The 26,936-nt window shown below is 42.3% G+C and overlaps 1 protein-coding gene and 1 long non-coding RNA gene across 2 annotated transcripts in view; one reads left to right on the top strand and one right to left on the bottom strand.

Annotated features, from left to right (window-relative positions):
- Window positions 1–9,129, bottom strand: part of LOC147753897 (uncharacterized) — a 60,010-nt gene extending 50,881 nt beyond the window's left edge. The window contains exons 1-2 of the long non-coding RNA XR_015313815.1: window positions 9,046–9,129; window positions 18–622 (exon numbers count right to left, since the gene is read on the bottom strand). This is a non-coding gene — a long non-coding RNA (uncharacterized LOC147753897). The remainder of the gene's footprint in view (window positions 1–17; window positions 623–9,045) is intronic.
- The window catches only part of LOC111267497 (glutamate receptor ionotropic, kainate 2), a 131,028-nt gene that overhangs the window by 97,234 nt on the left and 6,858 nt on the right, over window positions 1–26,936 (top strand). Inside the window, exons 5-14 of the mRNA XM_086971317.1 lie at window positions 2,622–2,780; window positions 9,073–9,291; window positions 16,531–16,752; window positions 19,673–19,834; window positions 21,091–21,290; window positions 22,360–22,558; window positions 22,915–23,115; window positions 24,738–24,836; window positions 25,764–25,991; window positions 26,258–26,700. Of these exons, the coding sequence (XP_086827443.1) occupies window positions 2,622–2,780; window positions 9,073–9,291; window positions 16,531–16,752; window positions 19,673–19,834; window positions 21,091–21,290; window positions 22,360–22,558; window positions 22,915–23,115; window positions 24,738–24,836; window positions 25,764–25,991; window positions 26,258–26,404 (1,836 nt within the window). The 3' untranslated portion in view covers window positions 26,405–26,700. The remainder of the gene's footprint in view (window positions 1–2,621; window positions 2,781–9,072; window positions 9,292–16,530; window positions 16,753–19,672; window positions 19,835–21,090; window positions 21,291–22,359; window positions 22,559–22,914; window positions 23,116–24,737; window positions 24,837–25,763; window positions 25,992–26,257; window positions 26,701–26,936) is intronic.

Genomic DNA, 26,936 nt, shown 5'->3' with positions numbered 1-26,936 from the left:
AGAAGCTTAGAGCTTACCCGGTAAGTGGGATAGTCGTGAGCAGTAGCATTCCTGCTTGAGTGGCAGTCGTTCTCCTCGCTGTATGAATACAGGCCGGAAATAGCGGCACAGGAAGATGCTCAAACGTCAGCTCAACTAGCTCATAGAAAAAGACGCAAAAGATGATGGCCTGGCTATTGCTGGTGTGGAGGTCATAAGGAATACGAGGAAAGGCAATGAAATACCTAAGGATTTGTCTGTCAGGAAAGCATCCACTCTACTTTTTTGAAAGCCTTTCCTGCAGTCAAAACCCTGCATGATTCTTTTTCGTATCCTCTCGCATTTCTCGACCGTTGCCTTCGTCCCCACCAGATGGACGTTTCAGGTACCCCGTCGTTTCCCGGAAAAGAAGAATCGGCCAAGGGCCAAGAGGCTCTGCTGGGTAGTGCAGTGTCGCCCCATCCCCGTAATTTCGTAGTATCATCACGAACATTTGCTGTTTTATGGGGTCCAATGTATGTGCACTATACGCCTGTGCTCCGCTGAACTCTCGTTCGACCGGCTCTCGAACCACTCAAAAACGGCGTTTCGCTTGAGCTGTGTGAAACTTATCGCAGGTATGCTGCCTCAGCCTCTCCCGATGCTACATAAAAATACAAAAACCAAAAAAAGAAAAGATTTCAATATGCAACTAACTGGTCGTTGATACTGTGATGCCTACTGCTGCTGCTGTTGCTATTGGTCATGAGACATCTGCTCGTAGGACATGCATAACAAGCTCACTATATAACAATACGAGACAATCTGAAACGGATAGGAATACGTTTCACCTACGACGTCTTCCTGTGTATAGCATTCTCATTAACACCAGACAGTCTTTCACAGGAAATACTCGGATAAGGTCTGTCGTGCGCATAACGTGCCTGTCAGATCAGAAGTGCACTTTCGTATTTAATCTATCTGTATTCATGTATAATGACATTTGGAGAGAGCAAAATTATATTCCGTCTTTAGTACATACAACTTGGGCCTCTTTTGTAATCAGTATTAAAAAAATACTTTTAGCATCAGCTTGTTGTTGTCAGCGTTAGCAGTATGACTAGATCTAATCTTTTCTAGATCGAGATATATTATAGAGATGAATTGTTCTGTTTTACCTGAGCCAGCGTTTCTATTATCCAACTCTCTAATAATAAATGTCACGTATATCTAATAGATAAAATAAATAAAACGGAAGGGCGGCGTCGATAACTTACGTTAACTTCTGTTATTACTAACATCATTATTATTGATTAGCTGAAAGCAATGGCTTTTTTTGAATGAACGAAAGTAACTGATGGATCATCTAATGTTCGCTTGCTGTACAAACACATAATAGTAACAATGGTATATAAATATATAATATAAGTAAATAATAATGGTAATAGCGATAGAGAGAAATGAATCTATCGTATACAATATGATGGGTTTACGCATGACTTTTTCGACCATTTGTTCAATGTATGGTCAGGTCTGTTCTCGTCAACTTTAGATGTTAGGCTTCAATTCTTATCATTAGTGCGGTCGACCAGACGAGAAATAATTATACACATTTTCATTGCATCACTAGTTGGCCGCCATAATTGAATTTGCGATGGGGCACAAACTTACGTCCGTTTTGAATGGAATGGTATTGAGCAGACATTGTTACGCTTGGCGCCTTCTTGAGGCATACCATGCAGTCAACTTTTTTTTTCTGTGCCTTCGACCGATATGGCGGAAAAGGTTTCGAAACAAGTGTTGAGCATGCAGCATTTCATTCAGTTTGTACGTACCCGGCATTTCTGTTTTTTTGCTTTTGTCTCTACGCACATGGAGACCCTGGGTAAAATGGCGTGAGCGACTGGTACCACTCACCGGAATAACATTAACGCTTGATTTTCTGGCTGGATTGCCAGGAAAAACCAATGTGCCCTCAGACTTGCGAGTGGGCTAAAGAGAAAAAAGTTTGATGCAAGAATGCTCGATTGATTTCCCTAGGTACTCAGCCGTTGATGTGTGTGCCATATTCGAATGGTTGAGTTTAGCGGAGCTCCCCTACCCTGGAGAACCATATCTTAGCGTCACCCTTATTCACCTACTTTCGACTTTTAATATACAGACATCTTATATAACTCTAGCCTCTTAATATTTGAATCGTTGAATTATTTTTATGGCAGTATATAGGGCATGAGATTTTACCCATGCAGAGTATCTACATAATACAGTTTTCGAGGCGAGTGAATAAGAAGCACAAACAAGTCTTTCTTTGCAGAATCGCTTGTGACATGAATGAGATGATTGAGGCCGAGTTGCTTCTTCGACAGTGCCGTTCGTGCGGCATGGTACAACTGTCGTAAGTTTTATAATTTAACAGTGACAGTTCGTTTCGAGCAGTCTTCTCATTCTCACGTTATGCGTTGTTTGTTTTGTCCGTTTTCTTCTTCTGTTGCCGTCTGGTTTCCGCTGTTCCGTTGTCTGACCTTCTGTGTGTACTTTACCATTACGACTCCACTCCATACGCCGTCGTACCATCCGTTGACCTTTGTGCGATGGCTGTCGCTATTGTCGACGTCGTTGTTGCCGTCGCTGTCGACGTTCCCGTCACCTTCCGCCTTCCGTAGACCAAAGTAGCGCTGATGTACGATGCTGTGAGGCTGTTCGCCACTGCCTTGAAGGACCTGCACCCGGACAGCGGGCCCAAAATTCAGGTGGCGCCCCTATCATGCGAACGGGAGCACAAATGGTCTCAGGGGAACGCATTCGTCAAATATATGCGGATGGTAAGTGTAATTAACATAACAGACCCACATATTCCATGGATAATATGCCTTGAAAAATGATTACATATACTATTGCTTGATTTCGTGATGCTTTCTTAAAACTTCGACATCGTTACATTGTACAATTTCACTGAACAGCGTAAAACTTTACGCCTTACTGGCATGACCCTTTCCCGTCTGGCTTTTGCTTAGCGAAATACTCAGCTTCTTTAGTTTTGTTCGTCACAACGTTATATTGTGCCGGTAACCTGCGAGCCGGTTGGAGTGACCCGCATACCATAGAGCCAATAATACAAAAACAGAAATTGGGCTTGTTTGTATATCTATAATATGAAACCGTGAGCCAGTTACCGGTTCGTGTTCTTGGTAGTCGTCACATGGAATAATACGATTCTTTTATTTCTAAGTTCTTTTTATACTGATCCTTCCTGTATGTTTGCCGTTCTCGATGTTATTTCGTACGACCTCGGACCAACGCATAGAATGCCACAACATTCTCGTAAATTCATCCGTCTGTCCGACGCTGTATCGGTCTGTGACTGCCTTTAAGTTATCTGAATCTTCATCTACTCAAAGGCTTAGAAAAGTATAATATTCGTAATTAATCAATGAGTGTCTATCAACTGCGACCATCGTTAACAAATCTCATTGCCTAGACTGGCTAAACGATATGCAATTAGCAAAAAATCCATCTTACAACTTACAGCATCGATGCACGCCTCACAGTGAGTTCTATCTGTAGTCCATTGCCACTAAGTCTGTGCACATATTTATATATACATTTTACAAAAATCAACTGAACCTTGTTTTCCGTTCGTCACGATGCTGTTGTTGGAAATTCTTCAGAAGAACGACAGTCCAGATACCTAGATCTTCTTGCCAATATTTTGTTGTCTTTTCATGTTGCGTTTTTCGCTGGCGCGCGACCATTGTTTAGTTACCTAAAAAATTCGTGCCGACTCGACTGGCATTTGCAAAACCGCAAAGGTGATGTCCACTGGTTGTTAAAACGCACATACTGTATATATCTATTTTTCTATGCACAGCGTACAAAGATAAATATATATATATATAAGAGAAAAATCTGAGATAACAGAGCACATATTGGTCGAGCTCTTACTCTTGCAAAGAAACAAATTAATCAAAATCGTTTCTGGAATAAAAGGTCATGGCCTTGAATAGGCACAAGAATTGATCTCAGTCGGATGTTTCTTCGATTTTGCAGCAAACGCAAAGTGAAATAGATCCTGACGTTGACCTTTATGTTGAAACATCGCATTTGTTACACATTCTGTGTGAGAGCAGGCACATATACGCTATTGCTGTAGCGGAATTTTTTATAGATTTTTATAATACCAGCCACAGCCGTACCACAGACCTCAGCATTACGAACATGGGAGCAATTACGTATGTGTGTATATAGCGTGTTTTATACGTGATCAAATTATGCCAAAATTGGGGGATGATGATCTTATTTATTCTTGATAGGGCTTGTTAAAAAAGCGTGTACCGTGGAGATGTGGCACTTTGGCCCACCAGTAATTCCAATCATTAACAACTTCAAATCGTCGTAGCTCTCTGATCCATCAGGTAAGGTTATGTACCCATCTATATATGCTGCATCATCTAAAAAATTGTTAGAAGCTGGAAGTCATACAAGGCCAGTAGAATTTCATCAGTCGAATGCTCGTCAAGTAGAGATAATACCAGTTTGGTACTCTACAGCAGAGCAGACAAAATATCTTCATGCTTTGTTATTGTACAGGATACTAGTAATCTTAGTTTTGGCTGAACACCTTACAGGTTCACGCAGCGTAAGGTCGCTAGTTCAACCTGGTGATTGCTAGCAAAAAAGTGGAACTGACTGAACAAGGTGTGATAGAATGAAAATGCGCCCTGTCTTTTTGGATTTGGCGTTCTTTTTTCATAGTATCAAACAGAAAAAAACCTTTCTCCTATATGTGCGCTTGACTCTAGTACGACCCCAGACCTTTACTTCTGTATGATGCCAAGTGCCAACTGACACAATACATAGAACAACAAGAAAATATCTGCGGTGTCTAAGACAAATAGTCGCTGCAGAGACGGCCGCAGAGAACGTAATTTCGTACAACTCAAATATCGACCCGCGCTTCGTTTTTTCTGCTTACGTAGAACCGTCCTAGCCTGTTATATATAGACCATCGGACATTAACGATTCACAAAAGCAGGCTGGGTTGAAAATCTACAAAAATAATGGCAAAGCTAGACTGGCCGGCTTCTTCGATGCACGAACAAATAGAAGGTGGGACCGCTTAACTCGGCGAGCAGTAATCGAATTAGTAACAGCTGCACGTGGTAAATGATTGAACATCACAAAAAATAATACATTCACTCTTCGTATTTTCTTGCTGCTGCTGCTGCTGGAAGAGCTTGCTTAGCTTTTTGGGAATTTTCTCTATTTTTTATATGATATTAATTAGTTGTTGAGTTTTTTTTTTTAATTTCACTTTGACACACTGTACATAGTACATCAGCCGATTCTACTCTAATAATTTGTGTTAAAAGAGTATTGATAATCATATTATCAAATATAAGTTCGTCCCTTTAGTAAAATAAATGTGTCTTTTTGTTTTCTCTATGGCGAGCTATATATTCGAATTTGTCGCAGACCGGGGCTTGGTGGGCCTAGCTGGGCTTTCTTTTTCACGGTGATTCCTTGTGGCAGCTGTTGCAATACCTTATTTGTAGATCCCTTTTAAATTCTGTTTTATTTCGCGAAGCCTACCTACCTACCTACCTACAGACAGCTGCTAAATAAACGAGTAACTGTGCCCTCTTCGTCTCGAGTTTACAGTAGCAACGTGCAATGAGTGTTCGCTAATTTGTGTACGACGTTGCCGTTCTCCGCCCTACAGTCCTCCCGCTCCCTTCTCCCATAGGGTCTCCATTAGGGATTTTGTTCTGTTGAAACCAGGCGCCGCCGCAGGACGCCATTTCAGCCCCAGTTATTGCCACAACGTCAGAAGTGAATGAAAGGAAGGACTAGCTTTGCAGCTTGGGGTCTGGGTTGCGGGTGTAGAGACCTGGTTAGTCTTTTACCGAACCAAGCAATAGCTGTTACGGAGCACCACAGGCTTTCGTTGCTACAATCGAAAATCTTTAGCCTTTTGCTTTATTTCATTCTGCTATCAGCCGGTCCTGTGATCTTTCTCTTCCTCGCCGTATCCTACCCGTACCAAAAAGTCCAATTCGGAAACAGACCGGGTCGGAAGCTGTCTGTGTTTTCCGCAAGCCAATACGTACGTCGCATCGATCACTGAGAGAGCATCAAAACATCAACTCCACCGGAAATGCATTGCTGCCAGTTTACTAGCTCTGTGTTTTTGTTTACGCTATTATTATATATAGCAGTTCGAGACAAGCAGGTTTTTGTCTTTGCAACGCTCCTCCTATCTCCTCGTCATTGAATTTCCTGCAGTGAATGTACCGAACCGCGTTGTCAGATGCAAACAGGATACAAGGTGTATCTTCGTAGAACAGAAAAAGCGAGCTAGGGAAGAAGGTCATAATTAGTTGGATCCATCTCTGTACGCAGACTGGACTTCAAACGCTGCTTTTAACTGCGGCTAGATAAAGCCAAAATCTGTGGTTCTGTTGTGAAAAGAAAATATGCCAGATTGTTGGAGAGGATCATTTTTATTTAAGCGTCATCTAAAAAAGGCCTATACCATTCTAATGGTTTTAGCCACTCAAAAAAACGAGAACCGCTATCCCGTCGTAACGACCGCCCCCTTTGCTACAAAGTATCCTATTAGCGTTGGGGTGGTCGCACGTATCTTGAAAGTCTGCATATTGCTTTCACGTATGTTGTATTTCTGACGTGGTTTTGCGTCAAATACGTCACCGATATGAAAATATTTTGACATAAACACAATTTACGATAGTGAAACAGAAAAATTATCATATTGCAACCTGTTTTTTTTCTATGTTCGTACACGAAATGTAGTATTATATGTGCCTTCAGAATGAACATATGTAGTTCAGGTGGAAAAAGTCACATATTATCATTACGTTATTACTTTTGACAAATAAGGAAAGTGATCATAGATATGTTCGAGTAATCTCTTCGGGAACCTAAATCGACTGCGATCCGCAAATTTAACTTGATAATTTCCCAATAGAGTGCTCGAAAACAATTATTCTTAGAAGGTGTCTGTGATTGAAGAAACAGCGTACCTCTCCCCAAGTGACCTCAGAACGATAGGCATAGCGTCAATCAATGTAACATTTAAAAGTTGTTAACAGGCAAGTTATTAGCCTAAAAGCATTACTAAAAATAATCCTTATCTGTCATGTATTATGACAGCAGTACATAAAGCCCTATTATAAAATACATTACTTTCATCGGTAATTTAATGAGAAAATATAATTTGTTGCCGCTTAAAACGGAATCTAATTTGCGACTTTTCGACCCGTACGGACCATGAACTTCGAGCTGCTCGCAGCGGGACTTACTTTCTTAAGCATAACTGGGTAAGCTAGCTTTGAGTCAAGTAACAACGCAATTTCCCTGACTGGAATATAGGTCTCCTTAAACCTTAAGATTGAGTTGACAGTCGGCGGCGGTCGTTTTGAAGAAAATGGTTTCAAAAAATGAACTTTCACGCCTCGGCAAACGAGCTGGCTGTTGAATAGGAAAAGCTTATGAAACACTAGGACAACAAACCTGTTCTTTCCCTTCTATCAGCGCCTGCAGCAGTCGCGGTCGTATAGTCACCTCGAGTCGAGCACGCTATTTCTCACCAAAACTAGATAATCTTAGCATATTTAACAAGATGGCTGCCGTCCTGCTGTAGCGAGCGAATTCATGCAAAAATATTCGACACTTGATAAAAGAAATATTACGACGGGTGCAAATCTGCTAAACGTCTAGGGCTAACCGGTCGTTGGCTTACGCTACTTTGTGTGTATCAACACTGGACACATTACATTTTGTTGGAAGTCAGAGATAAAAAGCGCGATCAAGTTCGCTCTACCCGAATGTACCCTGTATGTATGTATGTTTATGTGAAAGAAAAGATAATAAACTAAGACAGAGTGCGTCTGTAAACGTTGGCACCAACAAGATCTAGCCTCACCTAGCTCATCATCAGCGGATTCCCCAAATCTGTAGCAGCAATAATCAGTAACAAAATACTCGATTGAGTCAACAGTAAACTGTAGGAAAAATGGTCACTGTATCAAGGTAATATAGCTTTATAATGAGGTGACGTTTTTAGTTCTCGTTTTGAGTAAAATCTGATAGAATAACGGCGGTAGCAATTCTCTATTGCGCGTGTCCTGTTAGAACTAGCGAGAAGATTCCTAGTTAATCGATCAAATCTCTCAGTAGAAAGCATCAGTCCCGAACGGTTTTCGGCAGCGGTGCCTCGTGTACAATACGATCGTAAATCTGCCTCTTAACACAACGCCCTGTAGTGCTGGCTGGCTATAGGACCGCTATAGAATAAGTACGAATGCCGGTGTTTAGTTGAAATTAGTTTAAAGCTCTTAAACTCTAGATGCTATTAAATCCCCTAACCCATAACTCGGACACAAACATGATGCCGCCCGTCGCTTTTCCATCGCCAACGCGTTTCGTCACTCACAGGCAGATATTTTTACATCCAACAGATCTCTAGAAGATTGTCGTATTATGTATGCGTCTTTCTCAGGAATTAAGTCCGCTTTGTCTCGAATATTCTTTAAAAGCATGCCGAGAGGCTCAGAGCTTAACTCGCATGTTCTCTCTAGTTCTTATATCTGGAAGGTCTCAAGGCTTGTTTCGGCAAGAACGCCCGTCGGCGCCAGCAAATAAATACCTCGATCTGTACCTACTACTGATCAGACGAACCGTTTTCTTGTAATAGTTAATCAAATATCTTAGTGCTTTCGTCTACACAGGTACTATAAAGGACGCAGGCTTGCCTTCCGAGAAAAAGGACTGTTTCGCCTACATCAATTTCAAAACTTGTTCTATTTTTGCTGCTGAGCGAATTCTAAGAACAACGCATACACATGCAAATATAAATAAACATGGCAGTGCTACAAACGAGTTATGTGCCGACTTTTATAATATCTTTTGTTTTTCGTTTATCTACGTTGTGCTGTCCTGCTGCCCGTTGGTTGTTTGCCGTTTGCGGATACTGTCATGTTCCGACGTTTGTATCGCGCTCGTATTCGTGTTTGAATTTCGTCATTGTTTTGTGTAATCGACATTGTTGCCAACCTTACGTGTCCTGACCTTTGCTGTGATTATCGTCGTCGACAGATCAACATCAAGGGGCTGACAGGCAATATCCGCTTTAACAAAGACGGCCATCGCACAGATATGCGGCTGACTGTGCTGGACATGGCGCACTCAGGCTGGCGAGAGGCCGGCGAGTGGACGATGCACGGTGGCATCAACATCACTACAAACTACACCAGAGAGCTCGAGGAGGCCCGACTCTCACTCCTCAATAAGACTTTGGTTGTCACCACTATTCTGGTAAGTTCTCGTCTTAGTAAATATTTCATTAACCTACAAGCGCAGCTCGTCAACTTTTTTCGACCTTTTCTGCAATTTAGTCTGACCGATGATAGTAATGATCATAAGGACAGTAGTAGTAGTGGTAATAATAATCACCAAGTATGCTATCGGTTTGCTTCACACTGAGAAACCTAGCAATATGGCTACAGAAGCACGTGCGAATGAGGGACTCGCTCTCGTTTCATCTAAGCCTATTCCGGATTCAAGATGAACGACGTGCACACTTTGAGTTTGTGCAAAAAAAACTTAACATAGATAAATGTCCCCGTTGTCTTTGTACTGTATATAGACATAGTGTATAGTGTTTGATGCAACGGGTCCACACGACATTGCTTTATAGAGCATATATTAAAGGCTACCCCAAAAAAAGAGCTCAGGTTAGCTACTTAAATCGAACAATACATCTGAAATATTTGTTTGGAATTGAGGTATAGTATGCGTGTGCAGCAAAATCACTTCATTTGAATGTCAAATGCTTCTCCAAACCAGAGAGCTGTGCCACTACAGTATATATATACACTTTATTGATGCCATCATTTGTAACTCAGCTCGACGTTGAACCATAGTGACTGATCTTATCCGTTCTCTGTTGAGTCTCATCCCCGAGATAGCTTCGCCGGACCAGCGACACGGGACGACATTTGCGGTGTCTCTCCAATATATCATGCTATCGTTAAGTGTCTATGCCACTCTATCTGCTTGTAGGCTTGACGCTGAAGCGCTGCTGAACAACAGCCGGCTCTGCCCAGCTAGTTCGCGTGACTACATCGTTTGGCAAGTGTATTCCGGCCAAAGCTTATGCCGGGAACCTTGATAACATACGCAGCAGCTGAAGGAACTCTGCATTGCTCCCCGAGGACTACTCAATAGGCTCTTTAGGTTATACAGTCTGCGTTAGTTTGAGAAGTGGCGCAAAAAGATTGTTCTAGAGATTAAATGACCCGCACACACGTATGTATGCTAGTACATAATGATAAACTGGACTAGTGTGAACAGATAGCTGAAAGTTCCCGTAAAGTTAACTAGTAAAAGGATGACGTAAGGAAAAGGACAACAACTGACCGTAAAATGATTTGAAATTTATCATCCCGCTGTATGTACAGCAAACTGGCTTCGTAACACATATGAAAAGAAACTATTTTCTGCACTCGTCTAGGCCTCAGTTAAACGGCATCGATTTTTCCTAGGGGTAGCCATCACTACTGCTAGATGAAGTATAGTACTCAAACGTATTCATCTATAGCAGTCAAATGGTTCATCTGTATACATGCAGATCAACAGTAACGCAATATTTCGATTGGCATGAAGTCTATAGCAATTTACCCCATCATGTTGAACGCCTACATGCATCATGAGACCGGCGAAAACTCGCTTCCCTATAAAGTCTATGGTATAGCCTCTATGTGTTGAGTTTTACGCCCGGTATCGGTTGGTTAAAACACAAAGCGTCGACGAAGGTCCTCAGACAAAAATAGCGAGCAGGTTGGAGAATACATGAAGTAATTTCGGGTATTATGTGTAGTTTCAGTACTTTTAATGAAAACGGCCTTAACGCAATTCCTCCTGTGTGTGACACAGACTCCATACATTGTGATCGTAGCTATCTTGATATCCTTCAAGTTTTGCGCTCGCGGCAAACAAGATATAAGGTAATTTAATCGCCTATTTGGCCGACACTGCATTGTTACATTTTTTGGTGACCGGTACAGTTAAAATTTTGTGGCTCGCAGAGAAGGGCAACCGCGTGTGCGGAAACCAGTTAACGTAAGTAAGGGGCAACCGGCGAAGTTGTACAGGGTGTCAATGGCCGCTGCCCTGCCGCCTCGTTATCGCTTTCGTCTTGGTCAGGCCTACGATCGGCTCCAAATCTATGACTGCCGCATGTAACTGGAGTAGACCTTGCTGCATTTGAAACCTGTTGTCCCGGCCTGTTAGACCCGAGCATCACTAAGTCATCTATATACAAGATGATTTCAGCTAATTTCTTCGGCTCTCTCCGGAGAATCAGGAAGGCACCTTAGTAAAATAGGAAAAAAACAATGTGCTTAAGCTGTTTGACCTAAATCAGTCGTCTGAAAATTCGGCTCTTACGTCGTCTAATGCTGTCTTGAAGTAGACCAACATCATGTATAGCGGATTACGTAACGTGACCAGCTCTTTCTTGACGACGACCATGAGGAACCTGTGTGAGTCGTTTTTGCGTAGAATTCCTTTCGGAGCCTATAATACTTCCATGGAATGGCGTGCACGCTTTCTAAGCAGATAGTCAGTTTCACAGATAGCAAGCCAGAGGATAGCTTAAAACAAACGCTTCTCTTCGCTATTCCTGGTCGCGGTAACGGTGCGATTGGATCGCCCTTTCTTTTAGAAATCAATAGACGCATATTCGGCTGGAAGTGTACCAGTAGGTAGACAATTATTAAATATTGCTGTACACCTCGGCGCCAGAACGATGGCGTATTTGAGGTTCTCGTTGCAAACCGTGTCTGGACCGGCGATATTCGTGTCGACTAAGCTCCCAAGACCTTACATAGGTTCCTGCATTGTGAAGTCTTGTTAAAGAATATTGCGTTGTGCTGAGATCTCCTCCTCTCACGCTGCAGCGAAAAAGCCTCTTAGCATGGTATTACAACCGTTGGCGAAAGCATATCCGAGATATGATTTATGAAGGCCAAGGAGCTAATCAGGCAACCCGCCGAGTTATCGTGGTGTACTTGTATGATTGGCGTTTTGCATCGGGAATCAAGCGTATGTCTCGGGCCATTCAAGTGTGTGTATTGTGACGCATTGTGAGTATTTTGACGCATACGATTTTCTATCAATCGTGTTAACAACAGAGGTTAAGAGGTATAACTCGAGCTATACCTCGCTCATACGTTAGGTTCTCCAGCTAAGCTTGCAAGCATAGTGAAACCACGGCCTGTGGTTCTGAAGAGAACGTACGAGCTAAACCGTAAACTGGAGAATTTAAACCAAACGCTGCGCAAAAGTTTAACCTATAAATTACATTAGGTGCAAGAAGAACTTCAAGTGCGTTTCAAGAGCTTGTCTACATCTCTTGCGACGTAGCTTGGTGTTTGAGGGCCCGTGTGGGTGCAACTTGGACAGTGAGGGCTGCCTCCATCAATATGTGAGCACGAATGCTCGCGCCCTTTAACAGTAAATTATTATCAGCTTGGAACTTCGTACATCTCGTAGGAAATTGGTATCGAGGTGGAATTCACTACCCGACAAATGTAGTTTCCGAGCTTATCTTAAAGCGGCTAGTCGAGACAGGCGCTGAAATCACCAATGGCCAGAGAAGAGGCAGAACGAAAAGACAACGTTTCAAATCCGCTGACGAGTTTCTGCACCACGACGTACTTTGATTCCGAACCCGCCGGCCAAACATGGTTGCTAGGAGACTTAGTCGTAAGGCATACTCTACATTACTCACCACTAAGCACGGCGTGAGGGTGTCTGTTTTATAATTATAGAAAACCGAGACGTTCCCCCAGGCGGTCAGATTGGTTGTTTTTCAATGCATAGAACAGAAACGCAATAAGTCAAAAAGACTAGCTGGCCAAGCCTCCGTTAGCACGGGATGCTATATTTCGAACGCATTAGGGGAGAGAAACGCCAGAGTTGTAGTATCTTGTAGTTCCTCAGGACCCGCTTCCGTCGCAGACTTAGTGATCGCTCTCGCGAGCGGCAACGGTGGTATCATGCACTTGCCGTCAGTTCTATCAGAACCCGCTTTACGAAGTTCTCGGCCGTTGGGGTAGGTATCACTTGTCCAACTGTTCGGCGCGATGCACTGGCGGTTGTTTAACACTGGCTTCGTTTAGTGATGGTTTATCCTTTTGAAGCTGTTGTAACGTTCGGCACTTAGAGGCCACTTGAACAGGCTGGACTTGCTATAAAAGCCCTCTCATGCAAAACATCTCCTGAATCCTGCCCCTTTTGATTATCAAGATTATACGCCTAAAAAAAGTCTTATCACTTTGGCAGTGTCGTAAGCGATCTTCCCAGCCACCTCACCTTCATAGCGGAACCGTCTACTTCAACGACGGCTGTGGTGAAAATTTCGTATTTTCTTAGCTTATGCGCTGCTCAATAATATTACTTGCTGCTTTGCAAGTCTGACTGAGAAAAAAGCAGAGAGTAAACGAACTTCTGACTCTGGTCGCTAGGTAGTTGAAGTCTGCGAAAAACTCTCCATCGTACTGATATGTATAGCCTCCTTAAATTCAATGCACTTATGATAATCAGCCTGTAAAACATTTCAGCCGGCCCATCGATACTTTTAATATACATCTCTGCTTCATACACGAGACTGTCTATGTTCAGTTTCGGCGTCGTACAAATAGTCACGGACGTTTTCTCAGAATGAATTTTTTTCAGCGCGAGGCCGAGGGATTGCACGATGCTGTCGCCCACCATTAGCGTTGTTTCTCGAGGTCGGGCCGTGCGAGGGTCTCGAAATTTACAATCAGCCATCATCATTAGAACCGTGTACTTCGGTTTCGCTTCAATGTAAGTCTGACATTTGCCCTTCCAGCGCCATCATTGGATGAAATAGGAACATCGCGAAGCCCATTAATTCATTCTCCAGCGTACACGTATCCGATCATTTCATAATGTATTTGGTTGAGCAGTCTGATATTGACGCTGAGAATACCCTATAATGCCATTTGCCGTGTCGATACCATATTGGGTCGACTGTTGGGTCAGCATGATCCCCAGTCCTATAGACGACATGTATTACTCTATTACATTTTGAATAGTATACGTTCGCTCTTTGCATCTCGCGCAGATGTTTGCATTGTCTAATCGTGATTTTTTCGGGCGCGGTGACTGCGATTGGGAATGCAATAGTTTTCGAGTGTTGGTGGATACTTCAGCGGAAGTAAATTGCACATAGTTTGCATTGCGCTCAGTCGACGAAACTTAAGTTATAAACTCTTCTAGTTCGAGAAAGAAGTGCGCAGGTGCTCTCGCTTGGTCGATCACCTCTCTACCCTCAAGAGGGAGGCTGTTTGCTTTAAGCGAATATTATTTGTATCTTGGGGAGCACGGGATGAAGGCAACTTGATTCGTACTTAGCACGCCTAGGGGGGCTTGGTGGGGCTCCTTAAAAATACACATAAACTAAAAGTTACACCCATGCACGGTCACACAATTCAGCAGGTCGAGCGGCAACGTTATTTTGTTACACCCACACCACGTAATTTGTATGTCTGCGAATGGCGGCCGCAGTAAGACTTCCATTACCATTGTAGTTTTCTGGAGCACCGAACCAACGTTTGCCGACGTCTACCTCCTGATGGCAAAGGAAAGTCGATCAAAAGACACTTCCACTTACCGGTGCACATTTGGAATATGATGAATATAGTATACTTCGTTCGGCTACTTAAATGTGATTTAAAATTCCTTCATATATTCTAGATAACCCTATTATTGCCGAGAAGATAGCAGCCCCTGTGAGCTTTATTTACCTATGTTTGGCTTTGGTGGACGTGCATTTTCGTATTGAATCGGACGAGTATAAAAGTGGCGTTGGTCTAAAGCTGTACGTTTGCCTTAGTATACTGCCACTTCCACCAGAAAGCGACAAATAATTTATGTCACATCACGGAAGTATTTTTTGCTCTAAGTCTTGCGATCGTTTGTCTGCATGTTTTGAGCTGATCGTACTTTTTTAATTTATGACTGACTTTAGTAATCAGCAGCTACCAGAAACTTCTTCGAAAGCTTCTAAAATATCGTTAAATGTCGCAACTCTAGGTGGAGTATAACTAACGCCTCTGGCAGTACTTGGAAATGGATGTACCTCGTTATGACTAAACCATGAAATGCTCGTATGAGGCATTCTCATGGCTTCTTAGCATTGCTAAAAAGAATATATATGGGGAAGGAATAGTGGAGCACGAGGTCGATCCTTCCATAAGACTACCATCATGATCGGGATCGATGCTGATCTAAAGCAAATGGCTTCCTACTTTTACTTGCATTCATTTGCCTGTTATTACCTAGGCTCCCTATGTGCGCCATCTGTCTTGTTATCTAAGATGTGTTGAAACGATGCGCATTCCAGTGGCTAAGAACGTCGATAAAGTCCTGTCGAAAAGAATCATATATTGATAATGATTATTACTATATGGTACTTGTAAAACCTGTCGTCTATTCGACAGTTTTTGTGGTTGTTGTCGTTTATATTGCCGGTGAGTAGGAAGCAAAGAGTCATTTTCATGGTTATTGCCTTACCCACCAGTACCTATGCCGCTGCCCCTCAAACCGCAATGGCAGCGAAAGGAATCGAATATAGAGACGTGTCGGTGTGACGCTTAACGACGATAAATGTGGATGGGGGAAGGGGCTTTGAACGAGTTGAAAGTTGCCGAACAAATGAAGCTCACTGGGACGTACGGTGGGCGCAATGGACAACTGCCCTAGCTCCGGTATGTAGGGCTATAATTCTCTTTTGCCTGTACGGATCGAACGACAAACGTTGTTCTAGGGTCTCTCTCTCTCGCTCGCATGAACTCTTTCTGGGCCAAACCTGAACATCGTGCTAAAGAAAAGTGATGCAGTCTTGACGGGCATCAAAATGAAACCGAACAAAGACTACACAAATAATTGCAAGCGGGATATGTATAGCTAGCTATAAGAGGCAGCGAAAGAGGTCGAGAGACAGAAAGAATATACGGAATTGGTAGACCAAAGCAGTAACGGAACGACAATGACTGAAGTGTGCCGACGAAACAGGAAATCGAGTTTGAAGGTTGCTGATGCGAAATAGCGTTATCGAAGGACAAATGAGATGAATGATGAATCTTGAAAGTACCCTTAGAAGACGGGTACGCAGGAAGTTTTCTCAAACAGTGCGGACAGTGGTGTTAGCGAGAGGAAAGCAGCCTAAAAAAGAACTAAAGGAGACTGGAAGATATGTCGGAAAGCAAGCGACGATTCAGCCGTGTGTCCGTTTTGTTGGCGAGCGTTACGTGGTCCGTCAACGATTAATGTCTAACCTGGCTGTTAAACAAGTTGTTTCCAATCATCATAACTCGTATAAATAATAGTTGGTAAGATGCACAAGTGCAATTCGAGATTTGAACTAGCTTGCCATTGCTTTTTGCCCTATTCTCTGTCAATATTGATGAGTTAGGTAGTGCTGTATAATTGGAAATTATGATTCACTATTGGTTCCCTTTTCAGCAACCACCTTACGTGATGTACAAAGAGAATTGGAGAGATAACGGGCTGACAGGGAACGATAAATATGAAGGCTACTGCATAGATTTGCTCGACGCGATTGCTTCCTCCGAGCACTTCGATAACAACATGAAGTATGTTATCCGCGAAGTCGCAGACAACAGTTATGGCCGGAAGGACGCCGATGGAAGATGGAACGGGATGATCGGCGAACTATTAAGCGGGGTATGCAACGCGATTTGTAAATAGTAACAATATATTTCAGCAGACTATATACGTAGACTTTAAAACTTCTTCTTCTTCATCCCACTGTATAGACAAATTGAATGGTTGTGCATTAAAGTTTATTTACGAGGAAACTTAGATAAAAATTTTACTCTAAGTAGTGTTTTATCATATTGCTCCACTAAAGCCAAGTCTCCCAGATCTACTATAGTCTATGCAATTGTTTAATGCTATAATTTAGAAATGATCGTTTAGGTTTTATGTGATTCGCTGGCAAATGAACTTATTGCATGATAAAACCGCGCCCCCGGTATCCAAATAGAGCTGTCAACGACACGCTTCATTTCTAAGCAAAGCCGATTTACATTCTCAAGGTACGAGGCGGCCGTCAAAAAAAATTACATCTATTTACTCGCTCCTTCCTAACTACATCAGGACTGGTAAAACACGTACCTCCCTAAGCCGATTTTCCCATGACTTGGGAAAGCAGTAAGGCCGTAGCCACTGCTGCGATTTATACATTGTGTTGAAATCAGTTACTATACGTCACAATAAATCGTACTATAAAGCAATTCTTGTTCTGTATGTGGCCCAAAAAGAGCCTGTTGATAATATGCCGAGAAGGTATGAGCCATTGCCAACCTGCGATCCTGGTATCGCACCTAAAATAATTATAAAGTTATAAATTACATCCTGGGAGGCACGTCATCCGTTCGAAGTACTTGTGAGACGAACGATCATACAACCAGAAACGACTAGTCTAACTTTTTTAGGCGGCAGTACTGATAATTAGAAAAAGTCTCAATAACGAAGTGTATTACTCCACCTAGTTTGGAAAAGGCCGTTCATTGAAGTGGTACTAACCTAATATATATAACGTTCGTCAACATCATAAAAACTTTATTGAACGCCCGATAAGTCTATGGAATCACGGATTAGAACATGAATTTTGCTTATTTCCCGCCATTGAGTGGGACACGGAGTTAGAAGCATCAAAAATGTCAGTGACATGAAAAATTACGTTTGCTACTGGCCCAGGTGGCAACGACAAACGCGTAGTTGTTATCAGAACATCGTGACGTTGTACGGATGCGCTTGAAATTGATACAAAATTATGTCCCGGAGGAAAAAAACAATTATGTCCAGTTGGCTTAGGTAGACTGGATTGACAACGCTAGACCTTTTGAGGAGAGAATACCCTGCACCTACATTTTCTATTTTGTTTCGGTAAACAATCATTTTGAACCTGAGCACGTATTATAGGTCACTAGGCTAATTCTTCAACTAAGTACATATATTGCGTATGAGAGAGCAGCTCGCGATAATTCCCTCTTTTTTCGCTTTCAAACACTAACCGCTGCTTTCAGGGAGCGCTCACTATACCGTTATTTTTCAAATATGTTCCCCAATATCAACTTAAGATTAGCTTATTATCATATCTCAACAAACATTATTTATCTGCCTGTGCAACTTCGACCTTTCTAATATTACGATCACGTTCAGGCTAACAAGCTTCTCTATGAGCTTACTTTGACCTTCTATCCCTATTTGCACCGTTGATCTCGGTTAGTTGGTTGTACATCGTGATGTACATAGCCTTTCCTTATCTAGTAAAACCTTCTTAGACTTCCGACCCGTCTTCTATACACAGATCTCACTTTTTACAACCTATCCGCTGCCGCATTTTAGCATGAGACGCGTGCATTTTAGCTTGAAACGCCAAACAGAAACTTGTTGAGAACGCACGTCGTACAATAGAAAGTACTGTTTGTATACGAGAGCGCACAACGATATGTGTAAAATGGCTCCTTGAACAAAAATCCCATGAGAATTACTTCTGTAGTTTAAACTTCGTTTTCTCATAGCTGGCTGCGTTGGGACATGCTCAGCTCCGGCGGTAGGATGTCGCCCTAGCCTATACGTTAATCTATACTTTATACGAAAATGTTTATAGAATAGTGCTTTACTCCAAAATGCTCTCTACTGCAATTGTTCTACCCTAAAACGCAGAGATCGCCTCTGATTGCCCTTAGTGCAGTTCCCCGCAAGATATCGATTTTTGATTACTCCTGAAGTTTCGATACCGAATTCGTTTGTTGATCTGCTGTGTTACCGCATTTGTGCCGATAAGACATACTCTTTGTGGATAGACGTGATGGTCATATGGAATCACAAACACGAGAAATAACCCGAAATTCTAAAGTGCACGAAAGCACGCGCCTTTGCTGCAAGCATCTTAGTTGTACGCAGAGAGACCCCCTACGCCAATGTACAAGGAAAAGCCATGTGAATAGAAATTATTCATCCTTTAAATGATCCGATCGTGAGGTCTGCTGCCAAGCACCGTACTTAGCACCCGTCGCGGTTTTTTGCCAAATCTATACTCAAAATCAGATTTGTACCTAATGACTGGAATTTGAGGATCACAACCTTGGCAAATATATAAGGCTTGATCGAGGCCAAGAGTTCGATTCGGATATTGCTGCTAGCGCTGTTGTTATCCAAATGGGAAGGGATAGCTAAATTTCTGCTTATAATAGGATCAACTTTTAAGTTAAGTCCAACGCAGCCGGGTAGCCTCTATCTGCATCATGAACCGCACAAAACTTAATACCTTAAGCAATTCATATCAATTTTCTTTTTAGTAAACGATCGTTGACAGGTTTATATGTCATATGATAGAGGTTGCACAGTTCCCTAATGTTTGAAGCAAACTTTTCAAACCATAAAAATAGTAACTCGGTGTTGTTATATTGGTTATAGTGGCATCGAGAGACGCTGCTTCTGAAACTCTTGAATTTGAATAACGCAGAGTCATTACGTAACTTGTGCCTAAATCTAAATTCGATTATTGTTCTATCGTTATCCGACTCAATCAACATCCCATCTTCTTAACGACTATTATATTGTTTATTTACAGAAAGCGGACTTGGCTGTGGCCGATCTGACGATCACTTTCGTCCGTGAAGAGGCCGTGGACTTCACGATGCCCTTCATGACTTTGGGGATCTCGATCCTCTACAAGAAAACCGCGAAACCCCCGCCCGGACTATTCTCGTTCCTAGACCCACTCTCTCTCGAGGTAGGTTAAAACGATGCCTGACGTTTTTTACTACCATATCACTGTGTCTATAACGAGAGCCGTATATCCGTAGACTTGCCTCTGCAACTGGTTTACGAAATGGTGGCAATTGCATTATTGTTCCTAGCTGATGGCAATAGTAAGTGTGGTACCAACGTTGCGAAGGCAGTATCAGCTGAAACAAATGCTATTGTGAGATCTCCATTGAGTTATAGCCGCCATGAGGTGCTGCTGATATAACTCAATAGATTTTTACCGAAACAGGTGCAGTAGTACCATTCGATTTGTTTTCCCTAGAAAACCAATTAGCCTCATAGACATAGCAGAAGTCAGTTAGGTCTCCGATCCTTTGCGCATATACAAACACGTCATAGCTATGGATATTATTTTATCAAGATATGATAGCTTATAGAATAAAACTGAGGGCAAATATGATGCGCTTTCATTAAACCTGTACGAGGAGTACGAAGAGGCGATAGCTAGAAATATCACTCGGACATTCCTTTGTCTTTCACTGATATGGAATATTTGGCGATGTGGCGCTCCTCTGATAGGAGGTGACAAATGCTTCTTGGAGGCCATTGTTAAGGACGCTCAGCGTTTGTGGTATTTCCTCTTTTTACGTTTTGTAACCACTCCATCGCCACTTTTTAATCGTCGGTGCTGTTAAGTTCGGTATCTTTTATCGCTTGCTTCACTGTAACTTTTGTCGTACCTCCTTTCGTACATTTAACACGGAAAGTCTCTAGACTGGCAGCCCTGTTAGCGGATAAGGGCAAAGTTGGAAAAACACTAAATGGGACTGATGCTTTCTTAGCAAACCTCGAGACGCGACACAGTGACCACCGTTAAGCTGCGAGTCTTCGAACTGCGCCGATGGATCGCGCGCATGGGGGAGCTACAAAGGGTTTTTTTCTGAAGGATCTTGACCTACTAGTGGCGTGTACTTCATACAGCAGATAATGGCCAAGTAGGCGTATAACATAGATTTAAAGCTAAACAGCGCAATCGCACGGTGGCGTAGTTCGTAAAATGGCTGGCACTTATCTACTTTGAGTCACACAAAATTAGTTCAGTGTGTAGTAATTTGAACTTCTCCTGAATGTTTTAGGTTTCCTAAGTATTATGAGCACCTTTTTCTTAGTTGAATTAGCTAATTGTCTAGACCGCTTCATTACTATCTATGAAAGCTAATTCGTTGGCGATAAAAACCAAGTTAATTTTAGTGTAAATATATCTTTTCCTCCTATTTTCAGGTCTGGATCTACATGATGACAGCATTTCTCGGAGTATCTTTATTCCTGTTCGTGCTTGCGAGATTCTCGCCATATGAATGGGTAAATCCACATCCTTGTGAAGGAAACCCTGAGGAACTGGACAATCAATTTACAATATGGAATACGCTTTGGTTCACTATTGGATGCCTCATGCAACAAGGCTGCGATGTAACACCACGGTAAGCTTTTCACCATCAATTCATTTTGCCAACATACGACCCATTGCACGCCGTACGAGATTACCATTCAACGACGTTTTAAATATAGCGCACCAGTGCGGCCACACAGCTATGGAACAACCAAAGTAAAACTAAACTTTTCTAATGAAACCCTGTCAACTCTTCTACAGTCGAAATAACTTTTGCCTAAAAGGGCGAAAATCGCCTCGGGAAAACGGCGGTCAAACTTTCTTCAAATAGAGAATTGCTTTTTTGGGAAAATCAAACTCGTAATAATCTTTTCTTCTAAACTAATTGGAGTTTATAATTTGGATAGAAATTTTCGAGGAATAGGGGTTACCATCAGTACTATAGGCTTTTGGTGATGGGCCCATCCCACACTTTAAATCTATTTTTTCTTTATGAGTGTACAGATGTTGACCATACTGGTACAATACTGATATGAATCACTCCGCGGTCGTATTTAAAAATCTATGAATTTATTTGCCTCAGCCTTAACTCAAAAAATGATTCGGTGTGTATCTTGTAGAAGCAAGATCGATGGCGATAGCTCAGAATTATTGGTTCGGCAATACAGAGCCTCATGTATGAGCTCCATCACTACTGCAAGCATCTACTTTTTAATTCAGCTTTCTCATTTATTCATTTTGTCAATCTATTTTTAAATTCGTTAAATAGCCCTCTATGCCAATTCCACCATTAATGAGCTAGAATGTGCATTTCATTCTAGTATTTATTCGTGACAAATGCTCGATACAGGCGTCGTAAGGTGCAGGCCCATACTTTCCTGATGGCTAGAACAGGAAAATAAAGTTTCAAAAGTTCATATGACAGGCAGCAGAGGCCTGTGGGGAGTTTCCTGTGTAGGAAAACTGCTTGCTGCCAATGTTGATATTAACGAGATAAGACGGACTATTTTTTCCTGCTAAATGCGCTCCATTTTGATGTAAGCAGCTTCTAACTATCCGATGAAGCTTGAACCGGTGGCCTATTGTAACAGTAATATTTATTTCGATGAATTTCATTCGGCAACATCTTACAATCACGTAATGTACTGACCGGATCGTAGAGCATTGTCGACTCGTGTAGCAGCCGGCATGTGGTGGTTCTTCACTTTGATCATGGTCTCTTCTTACACCGCCAACTTGGCTGCGTTCCTCACTGTGGAACGTCTCGTATCTCCAATTGAAAGCGTTGAAGATTTGGCGAAGCAGACAACCATTCAGTATGGCTGTCTTAGGTCTGGCTCCACACAATCCTTCTTCAAAGTGAGTTTAAACAGTATAAACTTAACTCCATAGAACTTTCGTGCTAGTAGTCGAATAGTTCAATCTAATATTTTATATTGTCACCTAATTCTTGAGTTAAGCGTCAAAAACGCTTTACTAACAAGTTTTAAATTATTTTATATATTAAATACAATGCTTCGAAAGGAATCAAGCTTAAGCATTTGCGTCCGCTGATGAGAGCTAGTTCTTATTTTGCCCACCTGCTGATTGCGTAGCTTGGACCAAAAACCCCGGGTCGCCCGTTCAAACCTACATACACTCCACAATAACAGTTATATTTTGTAAAGCTAAGCTTCCCACTAACAGCGTACTGTTTCATGCGTCTATGCTGTTAGGATTCGCAATTCCCAACATACGCTAAAATGTGGCACGTCATGCAATCTCAACGGCCAACTGTATTTGCTGAGAGCAACCAGAAGGGCATCGATCGTGTGTTAAGGGGAAAGTACGCTTACCTGATGGAGTCCACTTCAATCGAGTATAACATTGAGAGGAACTGCGACCTCACCCAGATCGGCTCACTGCTCGACAATAAGGTACGTTAAAACATCACGGTACTTCATAGAAAACCAGAAACACAAAATGTATTGTACGTTGTCAATGAACCAGTCCTACATATTTACGATGTAGATTTAGAAGCCCGGTGTTGCCTTTGGCTTGATTCTGTTTAATGTTAATTTGACATAACCGCTTATCATGAAATGCCATCCTCCATTGAATTAACCAAGTCTGTACTGAAGTCTTACCTCTAGTTGATTATGGTGTTGCAAGGCTAATGTCGCCGTAGTCTTATTCTTTTACGACTTTAGAACCCTGTATCTAAATTTAGTAAATTCTGACCCAATTTTAATGCCGGGAAGTGCTTTTTGAAGGATCTGAACCCAACGTGAAAGAATCTCTGTTGAAAAATTGAACCAAGAACTAATACCGCTGGAATTGTTCATATCAATCAATTAGCAGTCACCACGAGCTGGTGTGTCGGGGCCTCGAAGAACCTCCAATTTTTTGGCACACGTTCGTTTGGTGTTTTCGAGATTATGTTTGCTTATATTTTCGTCTTTGCACTGCCGGTTGTTGTATTGACAGGCCCAACCATAGCATCCCATGCATCCAGATGGAAATGTCCTTCGCTGTTTAGATAGCTGTAAGCGACAGTTCTAAAATCAAAGCCCTAGCCTGCAAAGTCCATATATATATGGACGTTCTGCAGGCTAGGGCTTTTATATATATATATATATATACACGGAACACCACATGCGGCGAGTACAATAGACGAAGCCCGTATTACCACTCGAAAGCACACAAATATCAATTTCGAAGAAGATGCACAAAACCTCTCTCCAAAAAATTAAGGCCCTAAATCTCAAAATTCTGGCATACCAAGGAATATCCAGTCTCCATGTGGATTAAAAGTGATACGACGGGTTATGTTATCTATACGAGTATCTATAGAACAGGGTTATGCACAGGAGCTGAAATGTTCTATTTGGGTAGCTGTCTCAGTATGAAAATTGCCATATTGACATCTTGTCGAATTTGTGGCATTGCCAGAATGCAACCATTAGTTTTCGTAGTCGAGCGTTTCGACGTCTACGTGCTCTACTGTCGTTAGGGGTTCTATAAGACGGCTCGCTTTTATCCCGAAATGTGTCCATCCTTGAATTTCAATCTAAACCACCATGTGTCCTTTGAGTTTATCACATTAGGCGCTACATTACCGTGGCTGTTGTAACCCTTGCCCAGATCTGAGCTAGAGCGTGTTGCGATTAATATTTAGAGGAAAGCTTCGTTTGAAGCATATCATTAACTAGAGTCTCTAATGGCTGTTGTTAGAGTCGCTCGTAAGCACCCTGCTGAACAAATGCCATCTTTGATTTTGATGATAAAAATGAGCTAAACACTATTTCGATAAGTTTTCATGGTCTCTGGTCGAAGTGATTCGTCCTTAAATCAGAATAATTATTCAAAGGTTGTACGGCTTCAGCCGAAGACGTTACTGTTTGTGTGATATCAGCCACTATATTCCTTTGGCTTCCTTGAGTTTGTCTTCCTACGCTACACGACAAGGTCACCTCGCGTATATGCTATGACTAATCCTATTAGCAAAACTGGACTTGCATCAATCAAAATTGGTCTTATGTCCCATTTTTGTCTGCAGGGCTACGGTATCGCCACTCCTCCGGGGTCCCCCTACAGGACTATGCTATCGCAAGCCATCCTTCGGCTACAAGAGAACGGTGACCTTCATGTGCTTAAGGTGAGTCTCTGTGCTGCTCGGCTTTCAACAACTGCTTAGTCTTCTTCCTTCAAACGGCTAAAAGGTTAAATACTCTCTTCTATGAAATGTTAGCTTAATGCGAAGATGCGCATTACGCTATTTAAATCGCAATATGATTTAACAGTGATGAGTTAACATCTCCTGCCTGTGTGAACAATATTAGCTGACTTGTTTATACGCTATTCTCGCCTCAAGGATGGATTTGTCACCTCACACAAAAGCTTGACAAGTCATCAGGTCCTCTGACTACATCTAAGCAGGGTTGAACTCTGTCTAGAATTGCAATAATAGAGAATGGACTACAGCTCCAACGTCTATGGCTGATTTGTTAATACTATCATTGGGCTGATTTAGTTGCATAGGATTAACTAGTTGAAATGCCCGCCAACTGTGTGTTTGTATCTCTTAGCGCGTTCCTACTCTATACGTACGTTTGCAAAGCCTCCGCTTCATGAAAGAGCGCAAACGCCGAATAGGTTTTAATGACAGTATCAATCGTCTGCTACTACACTGTATATTTACAGGGCATGTATACGTACACAAAAACCATATAGATCGGTTCAGGTAAGTTTGCAAGTCACACAAATGTATCGTCATGCGTTGAAATTCGGCACAACCTTGGCGCGATAGATTCATAGTAGAGCCTAGTTGGTGTTTACGGTTTGATACTGTGTGGTGCCTTTTTAAAGGTCACGGTAGGCATGCGTTTAGCGTCAACAGAAGGCAACCTGTTAGTAGATTATATAAGATTTTTAGAGTATTGCACCTTCGTTTCAAGATCAATCTGTTCTTTTGGTCGTTATTAACGTCGATAATGTTTTATGTTTTCTTCGGCCTGTGTTTTGCGTGTTGTGCTCTACCGACAAACGCTGGCTTCATCTGCCGTTGATGATCTCGATCTCGCAGGAGCGTTGGTGGAAAAAGAAGCGCATAAGCAAAAAGTGCCCGAAGGATATCATCAATAAAGGGACGTCGGCGATGACCGTGGCCTCGGTAGGAGGTGTATTCATTGTGCTCCTCGTCGGATCATGCGTCGCAATTATCTCGGCCATTGTCGAATTTGTTTGGCGAGCAAAGAAGATCGTGCCCGAAGAACGTGATCCCGTTTGCGTTGAACTCTGCAGAGAACTTAAGGTGAGTGCACGCTCGTCAGCAGAATAGCCTTAAAGTAAAGTATCATAAAATCCAATTTACGTGTTAATCATTCATTGGCTGAAGTCCGTATTCGAAGTTGTCTTCAAGATTTTGTTGACCTTTGAAAATGTCATTAAAAAATCTAGAAGTTTCTTAACCGGATTATTTTTATAGCTTCCTGTAGATATATTATTAGATCAATAGAAAAAAAATGTTAATGCGAGCGGTGTTTGTTTGTACTTTATGTATTTCGTATATTTGCCTAGTTCACGCTAACGTGCGGAAGCAAAAAACCCCTGACACGCCCTCGCTCGGATGAAAACCTCGCCATCGCTGCGACCGACAATGGCATGGGTCCTTTTATGGGTCCAATCACGGGGTTTGGCCTTCACAACAAGAACACGTTTTCCTGACATCCGGACGACGCAGGTCAACTGCAGCTCGGCCAACTCGGCCAGCTAAAAGCCAACCCGAGCAGTTTGAGTTTAAGCAAAGCAAACTTAAGCCTCAACCAGGCCTTTCATCAGGCCACGTCTATCGGCAACCTGAAGAGCGCTACAGCAGCAGGTGGGGGCCAGGCGGGTCAACCAGCCGGCCAACAACCCGGCGATGTACCGCTGTGTGATCCCACCGATCAGCTATGCGCAGATGACCTGGCCACGCACCTAAGCCCGGACACCTATGGGCCATATTACCGATATGAGGCCAGGTAGGTATCACATTAACGCTTAACTAAGACAGCTACCGATGATAGGGTGGACGAAGGTCTAAATGTTACGATATATCTAGACCTTCGTCTAATACATGGGTAACAATAGAGTACCGAGCACATACGAAGTTTTCTAAACAGGCAAAAAGTAGAGTCATCACAATTTGCAGGCCACAACTAAGAACACATTTGAACTGTTGACAAGGATTTTACATGGAAGTATAACATTCTGTGTG

The sequence above is a fragment of the Varroa jacobsoni genome, unplaced genomic scaffold (assembly GCF_002532875.2).
Source record: "Varroa jacobsoni isolate VJ856 unplaced genomic scaffold, vjacob_1.0 scaffold_125, whole genome shotgun sequence".
Lineage (NCBI taxonomy): Eukaryota > Metazoa > Arthropoda > Arachnida > Mesostigmata > Varroidae > Varroa > Varroa jacobsoni.
Note: the sequence above shows the minus strand (reverse complement) of the source record. Positions and strands in the feature narration are given on the sequence as shown.